This window comes from Heptranchias perlo, chromosome 18 (genome assembly GCF_035084215.1).
Source record: "Heptranchias perlo isolate sHepPer1 chromosome 18, sHepPer1.hap1, whole genome shotgun sequence".
In the NCBI taxonomy this organism is placed as follows: domain Eukaryota; kingdom Metazoa; phylum Chordata; class Chondrichthyes; order Hexanchiformes; family Hexanchidae; genus Heptranchias; species Heptranchias perlo.
In genome coordinates this window covers 32,585,628-32,600,530 of record NC_090342.1, presented here as the reverse complement: position 1 = coordinate 32,600,530, position 14,903 = coordinate 32,585,628, and the positions used below count along the sequence as shown (strand labels likewise).

The following is a 14,903-nucleotide window of genomic DNA, read 5'->3' as shown; positions in this document are numbered from 1 at the left end:
GTGGCCTAGATAGAGTGGATAGGAAGGACCTATTTCTCTTAGTAAAGAGGTCAATAACCAGAAGGCATAGATTTAAAGTGATTGGTAGAAGGATTAGAGGGGAGCTGAGGAAAAATCTTTTCTCCCAGAAAGTGGTTGGGGTCTGGAACTCACTGCCTGAAAGGGTGGTCGATGCAGAAACCCTCAACTCATTTAAGAAGTACTTGGACGTGCACCTAAAGTGCTTTGGCCTACAAGGCTATGGACCAAGTGCTGGAAAGTGGGATTAGGCAGGCTCCTTTTCGGCTGGTGCGGACACGATGGGCCAAATGGCCTCCTTCTGTGCTGTAAATTTTCTATGATTCTATGACTCTGCCGCCATGGTTCAATTATCTGCCATCCTTTGAGCCCATTCCTTGAAGACTATATCTGGTTTGATCTTCACTCCCCGTGTGAAACACCATAGGAGATTGATTAGTACAAAACAAGGTTTGCCCATAACTTTTTTTTTGAAGGAAATCCATTTTCCCGCCATACCTGACTTATTTTGATACCTATTTTAAGCATCTTGCTTAAATGGGTTTATATATATATATGCGGTAAATTTCAAGGAATCCCACACTCACCTGACGAAGGAGAAAGCCTCCGAAAGCTGGTGATTTTCAAATAAAACTGTTGGACTATAATCTGGTGTAAGATTCCTTACATAGGTTTATTTGAAATCAGTCTTTGTCTTTTTGGTCAGAAATGTTACTCCGAAGAGTTTGTAATTTTTGCAGCTTTACATGGCCTTTGTTTAAAACCGGGTCGCTTTAAATCGGACCGATCTGCTCTGCTCCTGATTAAATGTTTTGAATAAAGGGAAAAAAAGGAACGCGTTATTGGGTCGCCGCCTATTTTGAGCCAGAGCGGAAGCGGTAGCTTGAAGCAGCGGCGTGCGCAGTCCGAGCCGGTGGACAGTTGGTGTTGGAGTCGAGTGTGCAGCTTCAGTCATGAGTCGCAGCTACAATGATGAGCTCGCTTACCTGGACAAAATCAACAAGAACTGCTGGAGGATCAGGAAAGGCTTCGTGCCCAACATGCAGGTAAATCGCGCGGCCTAACAGACAGCCCCGGCGCGGCGGCTCTGCCCATCCCCCCCCCCCCCCCCTCGCTCCTTCACTACCGGCCGGCTGGGCCTCCACTAGCAGTGATTTCCGTTGCTGAGGTGGTAACTCGGGCTGCACTTCTTTTGAGTACTTCAGTGGACGGAGTGTGTGGAGGGAGGCAAACTGATGATAAAGGTCCGAGGAAGCTCCCCTAATGCCTCTTTTAGATTAAATACAACCCCCGGCGCGGCACTGACGCAGTTACCATCCCCTGGTCTCTCCTGAATTTGCGGTCCAGAGCATTTGACCTCAGCGCCCCTGGACCAGGGAGGAGAGGTTGATCCATCCAGATTTTTCTCCTGATTGCTAACCAGCCACTACTGCTGGAAGGTGAATACTTAGATTGGACTTAACTTCGTGAGCTGGTCGTGTGTGTGTGTGTGTGTGAAAATCTGAAATGAGAGTTTGAACGAGATCTGTTGAATGAATGAAGAGTGATACTTACGCAATTTTCTGTGGTAAATCCTTTGCAACAACTGCTCTTCTCACTGCAATGGGCTCCCACACACAATGCTTTTAGTACAGATTTCTTCCATCAAACAGCTGGTTACAAGAAAAAGCTTATGATAGGTGACCTCTCCCTTTCTGTCACAACCTTTCTTCCCTCTGTTATTGACATCACGTTGGATGCTAATGCTCTGAGCTTTCCCTATTTTGCAATCTTCACTTTTCAAATATTCTAAACCTGGCATCACCTAATCACCACTACTAGCTGATTTACCTCATCTTTCATTCTTTTCAACCTTGGTAGTGATACATATTGTGGGCCCTTGATTCTTTTTACCCCTCTGTGTGTGTGTGTGTGTGTGTATGTATGTATGTGGTGTTTTCCTTTTTCTGTGGAGCAGTGATTTTTTTTAAGTATAAGCTTTTGGTCTTGCAGCCTTCTGCTTTAAGCAAGGCTTGAAATGAAAATTATAGAACTGCTAGGTCTAGTAGCAGACAGAGATAATTGGTCCACAGTGTAAAAAGTGCAAAATATTTTGCTGTTGCAACAGAAACTAACCATGTTAGAGCCAGAGCTCCCTGGATGATTTTTTTTTTGTTCATGGGATGTGGGTGTTGCTGGCAGGGCTGGCATTTATTGCCCATCCCTAATTGCCCTTGAGAAGATGGTGGTGAGCTGCCTTCTTGAACCACTGCAGTCTGTGTGGTGAAGGTTCTCCCACAGTGCTGAAATGATGAGAGATAGAGAGTAAGATGAAGCAGAAAAAGGGGATGTATGACAAATGTCAGGTTGATAATATAAGTAAGAACCAGACTGAATATAGAAAGTTCAGAGGGGAAGTGCAAAAGGAAATAAGAGGGGCAGGGAGAGAGTATGAGAATAGACTGGTAACTAACATAAGAGGGAATCCAAAAGCTTTCTATAGGCATAAAAATAGTAAATGGGTAGTAAGAGGAGGGGTGGGGCTGATTAGGGACCAAAAAGGAGACCTACTCATGGAGGCAGAGGGCATAGCTGAGGCACCAACAGAGTACTTTGCATCTGTCTTTACCAAGGAAGATGATGCTGCCAGAGTCTCAGTAAAGAAAGATATAGTTGAGATACTGGATGGGTTAAAAATTGATAGAGGAAGTACTAGAAAGGCTGGCTGTACTTAAAGTAGAAAAGTCACCAGGTCCAGATGGGATGCATTCTAGGTTACTGAGGGAACTAAGAGTGAAAATTGTGGAGGTACAGGCCATAATGTTCCAATCATCCTTAGAGATGGGGGTGGTGCCAGAGGACTGGATAATTGCAAATGTTACACCCTTGTTCAAAAAAGAGTGCAAGGATAAACCCTGCTACTACAGGCCAGTCAGTTTAACCTCGGTGGTGGAGTTGCTTTTAGAAATGGTTGTCCGGGACAAAATTAGTCACTTGGACAAGTATCGATTAATTAAGGAAAGCCAGCATGGATTTGTTAAAGCCAAATCGTGTTTGACTAACCTGATTGAGTTTTTTTTGATGAGGTAACTGAGGGTTGATGTGTATCTGGACTTTCAAAGGTGTTTGATAAAGGGCCACAATAGGCTTGTCAGCAAAATTGAAGCCCATTGAATAAAAAGGGCAGTGACAGTATGGATACGAAATTGGCTAAGTGACAGGAAACAGTAGTGGTGAACAGTTGTTTTTCGGACTGGAGGAAGGTTTACGGAGGTGTTCCCCAGGGATTGGTACTAGGACCGCTGCTTTTCTTGATTAATAACTTGGACTTGGGTCTACAGGGCACAATTTCCAAATTTGCAGATGACACAAAACTTGGAAGTGTAGTGAATAGTGAGGAGGGTAGTGATAGACTTCAAGAGGACATGCTGGTGAAATGGGTGAACACGTGGCAGATGAAATTTAATGCAGAGAAGTGTGAAGTGATACATTTTGGTAGGAAGAGGTGAGGAGAGGCAATATAAGCTAAAGGGTACAAACCTAAAGAAGGTGCAGGAACAGAGAGACCTGGGGGTATATGTGCACAGGTTGTTGAAGGTGGCAGGGCAGGCTGAGAAAGCAGTTTAAAAAAGCATGCAGAATCCTGGGCTTTATGAATAGAGGCATAAGGGTACAAAAGCAAGGAAGTTATGTTGAACCTTAATAAAATACTTGTTCGACCACAACTGGAGTATTGTCTAATTCTGTGCACTGCTCTTTAGGAAGGATGTGAAGGCCTTAGAGAGGGTGCAGAAAAGATTTACTAGAATGGGTTCAAGGGATGAGGGACTTCAGTTATGTGGATAGACTGGAGAACCAGGGGTGGTTCTCCTTAGAGCAGAGAAGGTTGAGAGGAGATTTGATAGGTGTTCAAAATCATGAGGAATCTAAACACAGTAGATAGAGAGAAACTGTTCCCATTGGCGGAAGGGTCAAGAACCAGAGGACACAGATTTAAGGTGATTGGCAAAAGAACCAAAGGCGACATGAGGACAAACATTTTACGCAGCGAGTGGTTATGATCTGGAATGCACTGCCTGAAAGGGTGGCGGCAGATTCAGTTGTGGCTTTCAAAGGGGAATTGGATAAGTACTTGAAGGAAAAAATTTGCAGGGTTATGGGGGAGTGGGACTAGCTGGATTGCTCTTGCAGAGAGCCAGCATGGGCTTGACAGGCTGAATGGCCTTCTGTGTTGTAACCATTCTAGGAATCCAATATTTGATGCACATGCATATTGGAGAGTTTGCTTTAAAAAACACTGTACAAGTTTCCTTTGTATACAGCAAAATGCACCAAGCATGCTTGGCTATTAAAATGCATGCACTTGTTGGTCTATCACACGAGTCCCCCTCAAAGTTGTCTGTTGCAAGATGTAGTGGACTACTATAATTTTTGACTCTTGGTATTGTCAATTTGTTCCAACCCATGAACATGAGAAATAGGAGCAGACCATACAGCCCCTTGTGCCTGTTCCACCATTCAGTAAGATCATGGCTGATCTACCTCAACTACACTTGCCTGCCCTATCCCCATATCTCCTGATGCTCTTAGTGTCCATAAATCTGTTGATCTCAATCTTGAATGTACTTAACAACTGCACATCCACAACCCTCTGGGGTAGAGAATTCCAAAGAGTCACAACCCACTGAGTGAAGAAATTCCTCTTCATCTCTGTCTTAAATGGCTGACCCCTTATCCTGAGACTATGCCCCCTAGTTCTAGACACTCCAGCCAGGGGGAACATCCCCTCAGTATCATATGTTTCAATGAGATTCTGGTCTCTGAAAGCTTTGATTTTGGCTGGGAGGTGAAGGGAATGTTTGTTCATTTGTGGTCAGCAAGTTACAACATCATCTACTCAATGACTGAGCATCCACACGCCTGTGAAGTAGAGAATTCCAAAGATTCACAACCCTCCTGAGTGAAGAAATTTTTCCTCGTTTTGGTCCTAAATGGCCGACCGCTTATCTTGAGACTATGACCCCTAGTTCTAGACTCTCCAGCCAGGTGGAACAGCCTGTCAGCATCTACCCTGTCAAGCCCTTTAAGAATTTTATACATTTCAATGAGATCACCTCTCATTCTTCTAAACTCCAGAGAATATAGGCCCATTCTACTCAGTTGCTCCTCATAAGACAATTTACTCATCCTGGGAATCAATCTAGTGAACCTTTGTTGCACCCCCTCTAAGGCAAGTGGATCCTTCCTTGGGTAAGGAGACCAAAACTGTACACAGTACACCAGGTGTCTTACCAGTGCCCTATATAATTGCAACAAGACTTCCTTACTCTTATACTCCAACCCCCTTGCAATAAAGGCTAACATACCATTTGCCTTCCTAATTGCTTGCTGTACCTGCATGTTAACTTTCTGTGATTTGTGTACAGTCCCTCTGAATTCCAACATTTCCTAGTCCCTCACCTTTTAAAAAAAAATTCTGCTCTTCTATTCTTCCTACCAAAGTGGATAATTTCACCTTTTCTGCACATGTTACTCCATCTGCCACCTTCTTGCCCACTCACTTAACCTGTCTATATCCCTTTGCAGCCTCTGTGTCGTCCTCATAGCTTACTTTCCCATCTAGCTTTGCATCATCAGCAAACTTGAATACATTACAGTCCCCTCATCTAAGTCATTGATATATATTGTAAACAGCTGAAGCCCAAGCACTGATCCTTGTGGCACCCCACTAGTTACAACCTGCCAATCCGAAAATGACCCGTTTGTTCCCTCTGTTTTCTGCTGTTAACCAATCCTCAATCCATGCTAATATATTACCCCAATCCCATGAGCCCTAATCTTGTGTAACAATCTCTTGTGTAGCACCTTATCAAATGCCTTTTGAAAATCCAAATATACTACATCCACTGGTTCCCTCTTATCTAAGCTGCTAGTTACACCCTCAGAAAAAAACAAATAGATTTATCAAACACTATTTCCCTTTCATAAAACCATGTTGACTCTGCCTAATCATATGATTTTCTAAGTGGCCTGTTACTATGTCCTTAATAGTAGATTCTAGCATTTCCCCGACCACTGATGTCAGGCTAACTGGCCTATAGTTCCCTGTTTTCTCTCTCCCTCCTTTCTTGAATAGCGGGGTTTCATTTGTTACCTTCCAATCCATGGGGACCATTCTGGAATCTAGGGAATTTAGAAGATCAAAACCAATGCATCCACATCCTCTTTTAAAACTCGAGGATGTAGGCCATCAGGTCCAGGGCACTTGATGGCTTTTAGCCCCATTAATTTCTCCAGAATGTTTTCTTTGCTCATTTTAATTACTTTAAGTTCCTTGACAAAGAAACAACTTGAAAATTAATTTTGCATTCACATCTTCAGGATGTCCCAAAGTGCTTCAATTTGTCTGTTTTGTAGGGACACATGGCAGCGAATATATACACACATTCCCATAAACAACAAATTAGATAAATGACCAGTTAATTTGTTTAATGGTATTGGGTTGAAGAATGTATGTTTGCCAGGACATCAGGAGAACTCTGCACTCTTCTTTAAATAAAGCCATGGGATCTTATTCCTCCACCTGAAAAGATAGATGGAGCTTTGGTTTAATGTCTCATTTTAATGACTCTACTTCCAAAAATGCAGCACTCTCTCTTTACTGCACTGAGGCGCCAGGCAAAATTATATGCTCAATTTCTGTTCTGCAGCTGGAACCCACAACCTCTTGACTCCAAGGCCAGTGTGCTAGAAATGAGCTAAATTGGCACTCACTTTAGCTGAGAAATAGCTTGTTATCATTCATTTGAGGTAGTTTGGTCCCTGATACAAGATTAACCAGCTATAATTAGTGAACTGGATGCAAGGAGGAATCCCAGCCTGAATGTTACAGGTTTGACCTTGGTAGGAATTCCCACCTCACTGCTGTAATTAGTGAGATTATATCACAGCTTACTGCAGATAAAAGTTAGACAAAAGTTGACTACTGTAGTAATATGTTGGATCTAATTTCTTAAAGACTGAACTAATATTCCTGTATTCTAGGTGGAAGGGGTGTTTTATGTCAATGATACCCTGGAGAAATTGATGTTCGAGGAGTTGCGAAATTCATGCCGTGGGGGAGGTAAGAACAAATTGCAAGATGTTTGTGATAAAGGAGTATAGGAGCCTGATTTTAAGTGTGCACATGTGATAAAAGCACTAGCTGCATGCAGAATCTCAAAATAGCATTTGTGTTTATGGTATGATCAGATGTTGTAATTTGGTCTTGGGAATCAAATCTGCACGGAAAGGAGGAAACGTGCTGTCTCGTTTATGTAGCCGTGCAGATCAACGGTGGCTTTTTAAGTCCATACACATTAAGATTTTTGGACAGTGGTGAGACAAAACTGGCAGAAGGAGTGGGATGTAGCAACAGAGTGAAAGGAATGCCAGTCAGAACATGAAGTGCCGTTCCTGAGATTTGATTTTCCCCCCCCCCCCCCCCCCCAATCCAAGATGGGCCTGGTTTAATGTAATTCTGTATCTAAATTGTAGACACACCTTGTGTTTTCCTCTAATGTACAGACTATGCCAACCACAGTGGAGCTGCATTTAACAAAGCAAATGGAATATTAAACAACATAGCCAAAAAGTAGAGTGCAAGTCAGGGAGTTTTGCTCAAACTGTATAGCGCTGTGGTCAGACCATACCTTGAATTCTGATCAAGACATAAGGGTGACATTTAGCCCCTGGAGGCAGTTGAGATGAAAGTCACAAAGCTGATCCTTACCATCAGGAGACTGAATTATGAGGAAAATGGAGAAAATGTGCTTTTTTTTTGCCTTGAAAGGAGGTGACTGAAAGGTGACCTTATAGAGGATATAGTAAACAGTATAAAAAAGGTAGGTATAGAAAATTACTTCAAGCTAAACAGAGAGTAGGAGAAAGGGATACAGGTTCAAACCTGTAAGAGTAAATTTAGGACTGGTGTCAGGAAATTCTTATTTACACAAAGACTGATCAACATGTGGAATGGGAATGTGGAGGTGACAACCCTGAAATCATTTAAGAAATAATAAATGTCATGGGGATTTTTAGGGTTTTACTGGAAGTGAATTCACTCATCTTTACCTTGTGATGTTGTGGTTAAATATTACATCAAGATATATTCAAAAACAATCTCTAGTATCTTGATCTTTTCTGCCTCCCCCTGCTGCTGCCAAAAAAAAGCCCTAACCATATCAGAATCAGAGACCTAGAACCTTCATCCATGGGTAATAGAGATTTTGATCGCTTATCATATTACATTAAATTGGCCAGTGCTGAAATTGGATTGGTTAAGTTCGATTATCATAGAATAGTTACAGCACAGGAGGAGGCCACTTGGCTCATTGTGCCTGTGCCAGCTCTTTGAAAGAGCTATCCAATTAGTCCCATTCCCCCTGCTCTTACCCCCATAGCCCTGTAAATTTTTTCCCTTCCAAGTATTTACCCAGTTCCCCTTTGAAAGTTACTGTTGTATCTGTTTCTACCACCCTTTTAGGCAGGCATTCCAGGTCATTACAACTCGCTGCATTTTTAAAAAAAAGTTTCCTCATGTCGCCTCTAGCTCTTTTGTCGACCATCTTTGTTAGTATCTTTATTTCCCCTCTCTCTAGGTCTCCTGATGATGCACATTTCTGCAGTTGAGGAGCAGGGCCGGCAGATTTGATCCATTTACTAGAAAGTTCAGGGTGTGTCTACTTTTCTCGCCATGCGGAAGTACTTGGCCTTCATTTCCTGGCAGCTCATGATAGCTTGGCTGCGATTGAGGTCTTGTGGGGAAAATTGAGAGTTTGAACCTGTTCCTGTGTCTCACTGTTCCACAGGGCATCACATTGCATCACCTGAACCACTGTTGTCTTTTACCTTCCCTGTTCTTTACTGTTATAATGGAGCTAAAGATGTGCAAAGGGCCTGAAAGGGTAACTGTGAAAAACCTGATCATAGGTTAAGGATGCCACAAGTTAACTATAATTTAAAAGAATAGCTAATAAACCCTTGATGGTTAACTTGTGGAACAGACAGTCACTTATAGTGAATACTCACTCAAGTTGTTGAAATGTTCAAGAAAGAAATGGACAGCAGGGGATAGGAGGACAGATATGAACGTACAAAAACAGACAGGAAAAGACCAGCTGGTCCATTGGGCCTGCCCCATCCAATATCAAGCCCTCTTCCTCCATTTGCAGCTATGCAATCTCGAAGAGACCAAAAAAAAAGGAAAAAACCTTCCACCAACTTAGAGGGCAAAAAAACTGTGGTCTTTGACCCCTAAAGGCAATCAAGCAAGGTCCAGGAGATTGCGGTGACTGATGCCACTACCTCGTCAATGCATCTATCTTCTATAACTGGAGATGTCTTCCACTCGCAGGAATGTGCTCACCACCTTCTTGAATGCTTGCAACAATCCGAACTCACAGCATATGCTCGCAACCAACTTGTTCTGGAGGTCGTCGACTTTCTGTGAAAAGAACTTCAAAACTTTCTGCTTCTGTAGCTAAACTGATGCCCCCTTGTTCTCTGGCTTATCTCAGTTGAGTAACCTATCCACCTGGACAAAATCTATTCTCTTCATAGTTTTAATGACCACAGTTATATCCCCTCGCAGTTTATGTATTTCCAAAGCAAAGTCCCAACCCTAAGCTTTTCCTGATGAGTAAGGGCCCTTAAAGTGGATGTTAAGCGAGTGGTCCTCCTCTGGACTTTTGCAAGGCCTCAATATTCTCCATTGAGTGAGGTGACCAAAGCAGTGCACAGCATTCCAGATGTAGGCGAGAAGCTAGGAAATGTGGATGAGCAGAGATTTAGCGGGGGTTCCAAGTACAGAAATCACTAAAAGCTAGTGGACAGGTACAAAAAATAATCAAAGACTAATGGAATGTTGGCCTTTATCTCAAGAGGGCTGGAAGTTATGGTTCAGGAGTACAGAGCCCAGAACAACTGGGCATAACCTTAAAATTAGAGCTAGGTCGCTCAAGGGTGATGTCAGAAAGCATTTCTTCACACACAGGGTAGTCTGGAATCCTCTTCCCCAAAAAGCTGTTGAGGCTAAGTCAATTGAAAATTTCAAAACTGAGATTGATAGATACTTGTTAGGCAAGGTTATTAAGGGATATGGAACCAAGGTGGGTAGATGGAATTAAGATACAGATCAGCCACGATCTAACTGAATGGCAGAACAGGCTTGAGGGGCTGAATGGCCTACTCCTGTACCTACGTAGCCAGGCCAGGGTCTTGTATAAGGTAAAGGATGATATTTTTAGTCTTGCACTTAATGACCCAGCTGTGCATCCTAAACTAGATTCACTTTCGTAACAGCCTTGCAACACTGGTCGTGGACCATCAACGACTCGTCAATGATAACCTCCGCCCCCCCCCCCCCCCACCCCCACATCCTTTTCCCGCTCAGCTGCCTCAAATGTGCAATTCTGAATGATGTGAACATGCTTGGAATTGCCCTACCAAATGCATCTTGCTGCATTTATATTAAAAGACATCTAGATACTGGCATCCCGTCATATCCAGATTTGCCTGCATGATTTCTTGCACATAGCTTGGTATCATCAGCCCATTTGCGGATGATTCCCCTGAGGTAGAAGGGAAATTAAATGGTTCAATCCTGAACCAAAATGTTGACAATTTGTATGGCTGCATACCCTTTTGTGTTCTTGTTACCTTTTGTGACAGCAATTGCAAATTCGGTACGGTTTGAGTACGCTCAGAAAGGATTGGTCTAGTGTCTGTGTGTGTATTGATGGACTATCCCTGTGCATGTGGGTATATGCTTCTTTTCTCAGTCACTCAGATCTCATCTTGCTGCTTGCAACTATAGGAAAGCCAAAAAGTTTAATCCTTGTCTCGTTCTAGGTGTGGGTGGCTTCCTGCCAGCCATGAAGCAGATCGGAAATGTGGCAGCATTGCCTGGGATTATTCATGTGAGTTAGTGATCACTAAACTAAGATTTGCTGCTCTGTGGAACTTGCTTTATAAAAATGATCTGAATGTAGTATTCCATAGGAAAATGAAATCTGACAGCATTGTTGTTTATTGCATATGATAATAGTCTGAAGTATCTTCCAGAAGTACAGGTAACATTGTAAAGAGATCAAAGCTCAAGTAATATAACAACGTCCCCTGAACCCAAGTATGACTAGCTTTAAATACTGGTGTTTATAAAACATACATGTGGGTTTGTGGGCTGTTTTATTCTGTTCTCCAGTTGCTGTTGTAGCAGCAGGCACTGGATGCTGTGAATTACACAACACGGTAGAGGGAAATGGCACCACTCGTTATACGTTTATAATGGCAGAATTAAAGGGGAGTTAATATCTAGAGTCGATGTTTGACATTGCTGTGCTGTAGGGTGGTTCAACTAATGGTGCTTGTGGAATAGACCATTATTTGCCAGCGTGGCACTGAGCGAGAGTTTTGTGCTCAAGAAAGCAATCATTTTTGAACACCTTACAGATGGTTTGGGGTGATAATTGTGATTCCTGGGAGGAGGTCATTTGATAGCCCCTGGGCATCAAAACATGAAATGTAGCTGTAAATAAAATAAAATGTTTGTCATGATGGTAACGCTGGAAGAGAAAGCAAAGATTAAAATGAATAACAAGACCGTTCAAAGCTTCCTTTTGATATTGCTGGTTGCAAACTGGTAATATGAATGGTGCTGATCTAACACTTTTTGAAGCACTGTGGCTTCCTGACACGTGACCCGTGTTACACTGAAGTTGTCTCCTGGCCCAAAACTTGACCCTATTAGCTATGTGCAACTATAGAATATCTGTATAAAGAATTAAGCATTAAGGTGAGCTCACTTGTTGAAACTTAAAATAAACTCTTCAAGATGAAATGTATGTTGTATGCAGATAGAGCACCCTTTAAAGTTAACGTTACATGTAAAATATTGCAGGTAGTGAGTTCTTAACCTCAATGGTTAAAGCTTTTAAAGACTCTAGCAGATTGTTTTTTGTGCATATGTGCTGGTGTGAATGTATCAGACTTCATTTCTGGTTATTATTTTATTAAGTCTCTTCTTTTTAAAGAGATCCATTGGACTTCCTGATATCCACTCAGGTTACGGGTTTGCAATTGGGAACATGGCTGCCTTTGATGTGAGTGATCCCCAGGCTGTCGTATCTCCAGGTAAAAAAATGTATTTTTTCGCTAGCTAGATTGGGCTGGTGCAGACATTTGGTTGTGGAGCACTTGATCAGTTGAATATCTGGAGCTTTCTTTCAGTGATCTAAACATTATTCTGTTACATTAGAATAGAAAAGCACAAATATAATCATCCTAATGTTATCTTAAAACTGTTATTTCTTTTCAAGCATGGTGCAATTGCGGCAGTGCCAGAGCATTAGACTCTACGTGAGGATGGGGATATCCAAATGCAGCTCAAGAGCTTCTTTGATTAGGCCCACAAAGCTCCTGTCGCTTGCATGTGCAAAACTAACTTCAGCAGCTTTGGACTCTAGCTCTTCAAAGTTCCCAGGACAGGGAGAGTGCTCCCTGATTGAATTTTGACCAGTCAGGCAGTTGGCTTTGCCAGCCCTCTAAACCCAGGAACTTTATGGAGATGAAGCTTCTGCGGTGCTGGGCTTTGGTGAAGGGAAGGAAAGGATGATGGGGCTTAGCAAGTTTTGTGTATGGAGGAGTCTTGCTATTTATGGATTGGATGGGAGGGGGGTGTTTTTTGTGCATAGGGGTCTCACCTTTTATTTATGGGGGCTCCTATTACTGGTGATATGCAGCACACTTACTGTTTTTGACGTGTGTATTCGGCTACCAGCTGCAAACATTTGGACATTCCTGCATTAGGAAATGTAAGCTTGAATTCCAGTTTCTATTGATGTTCATATTCTGTCACATCCATGTTGGTACAGGGGCATCTTCCTGCATTTCTGAAGGCCTCCAGGTGGGTTGAGCGATGCCTGAATTTGGGGTGGGGGTGGAATAAGAAAAGAAAACTTAAGAGTGATACTTATGAAAGTTTATTTTTCTTTTGCAGGTGGTGTGGGTTTTGATATCAACTGCGGAGTGCGTTTGCTGCGCACCAACCTTGATGAAGGGGATGTGCAGCCAGTGAAGGAACAGCTGGCCCAGGCTATGTTTGATCATATTCCTGTAGGGGTTGGATCCAAAGGAGTCATCCCTATGGGTGCCAAGTAAGAATGCTGCATAAAGACTTGGAGAGTAATAAAACAATTATATTTTTGGCAGGAGAATGAGAGAATTATCTTAATAGGTTTTGTTGCAAATTGGATGCTTTGGCATTGATGCCCATGTAAATGGGATCATTGAATGCAATTTTTTTGCCTCGTGCTAGTGAGTATGGGAATAGTAGGGTAAGACTGGTTAATGCGCGGCTGAAGAAATGGTACAGGAGGGAGGGCTTCAGATTCCTGGATCATTGGGATCGGTTCTGGGGCAGGAGGGATCTGTTCAAGATGGATGGGTTGCACCTCAACAGAGCTGAGAGCCAATGTCCTCATAGAGAGGTTAATGTGTTTTGGTGGGGGGTGGGGGGTGGGGGGGGGGGGGGGGGGAGTTTAAACTAATTTTGGCAGTGGGATGAGAATCAGGATGAAACATTAGAGGAGATACAAGCTGTACAGAGGACTAGGAGAGACAAATAGCACTAGAGTAAAGAATAGTTCAGAAATAGGACCGATTAGGTGGGGACAAATACGAGGCAGTCTAAGATGAGTTTGGAATGCATGTGCATAAATGCACGTAGTGTGGTAAATAACGTTGGTGAGTTGCAGATACAAGTAGCCGCATTGGACTATAATATAATGGCAATAACAGAGATCTGGCTTAAAGAAGGGGAAGATTGGATATTTAATATTCCTGGCCATAGGGAAAGATAAGGAAGGAAAGTAAGGTGGGGGGTGGGTGGCAGTATTGATCAAGTGAAACTATAATAGCACTGGAAATGGATGATGGTAGTTGAGGGGTTAAAGAATCTATTTGGTTGGAATTAAGGAACAATAGAGGAGCTATTACTCTTCTGGGTGTATGCTATAGGCCACCAAATAGTGGGAAGGAGATAATAGAGCAAATTACAGAAAGATGCAAGAACTATAGAGTAGTGATAATGGGAGACTTCAATTATCCCAATATAGACTGGGATAACAGTGTAAAGGGCAATGAGGGGGAGGAATTTGTGAAATGTGTACACGAGAGCTTTCTTGATTGATATGTTTCCAGCCCAACGAGGAAGGAAGCAATGCTGGATCTAGCTGTGGGGAATTAAGTGGGGCAAGTGGAACATGTTTCAGTGAAGGAACATTTGGGAAACAGTGATCACAATATCATTAGATTTAGAATAGCTGTGAAAAAGGACCACGAAAAATCAAATGTGAAAATAGAGTAGACACCTTCTCAAGGGGGAAAAGGAAGGGCATCTAAAGCTAGAGCTCTGTGGATGACTAAAGATAGAGATTAGAATGAAAAAGAAAGGAGGCTTATGACAAATTTACAGTTCATATTATAGTAGTGAATCAAGCTGAATACAGGAAGTACAGAGAAGATCTAAAGGAAATAAAAGGGGCAAAGAGAGTATGAGGCTAGATTCGCAGCTAAAAGGGAACCCAAAAGTCATTTATAAACATATAAATAGTAAAACGGTAATCAAAGGAAGGGTGGGGCCGAATAGGATCAAAAAAGATGATCTTGTGAGGGCATGACTGAGGCATTAAATGAGTTCTTTGCATCGGTCTTTGAGAGAAGAGGATGCTGCCATTGTAGCAGTAAAGGAGGAGGTAGTAGTGATATTGGATAGGATAAAAATAGATAGAGGAGGTACTTAAAAGATTGGCAATGCTCAAAGTAGAAAAGTCACCTGGTCCAGATGGGATGCATCCTTGGTTACTGAG

General features: G+C 42.5%; 1 protein-coding gene across 1 annotated transcript in view; it reads left to right on the top strand.

Moving 5' to 3' along the window:
* The first annotated feature begins 840 nt into the window (after window positions 1-840).
* Window positions 841-14,903, top strand: part of rtcb (RNA 2',3'-cyclic phosphate and 5'-OH ligase) — a 33,914-nt gene continuing 19,851 nt past the window's right edge. Inside the window, exons 1-5 of the mRNA XM_067999647.1 lie at window positions 841-1,064; window positions 7,042-7,120; window positions 10,888-10,955; window positions 12,069-12,168; window positions 13,034-13,190. Of these exons, the coding sequence (XP_067855748.1) occupies window positions 972-1,064; window positions 7,042-7,120; window positions 10,888-10,955; window positions 12,069-12,168; window positions 13,034-13,190 (497 nt within the window). The 5' untranslated portion in view covers window positions 841-971. The remainder of the gene's footprint in view (window positions 1,065-7,041; window positions 7,121-10,887; window positions 10,956-12,068; window positions 12,169-13,033; window positions 13,191-14,903) is intronic.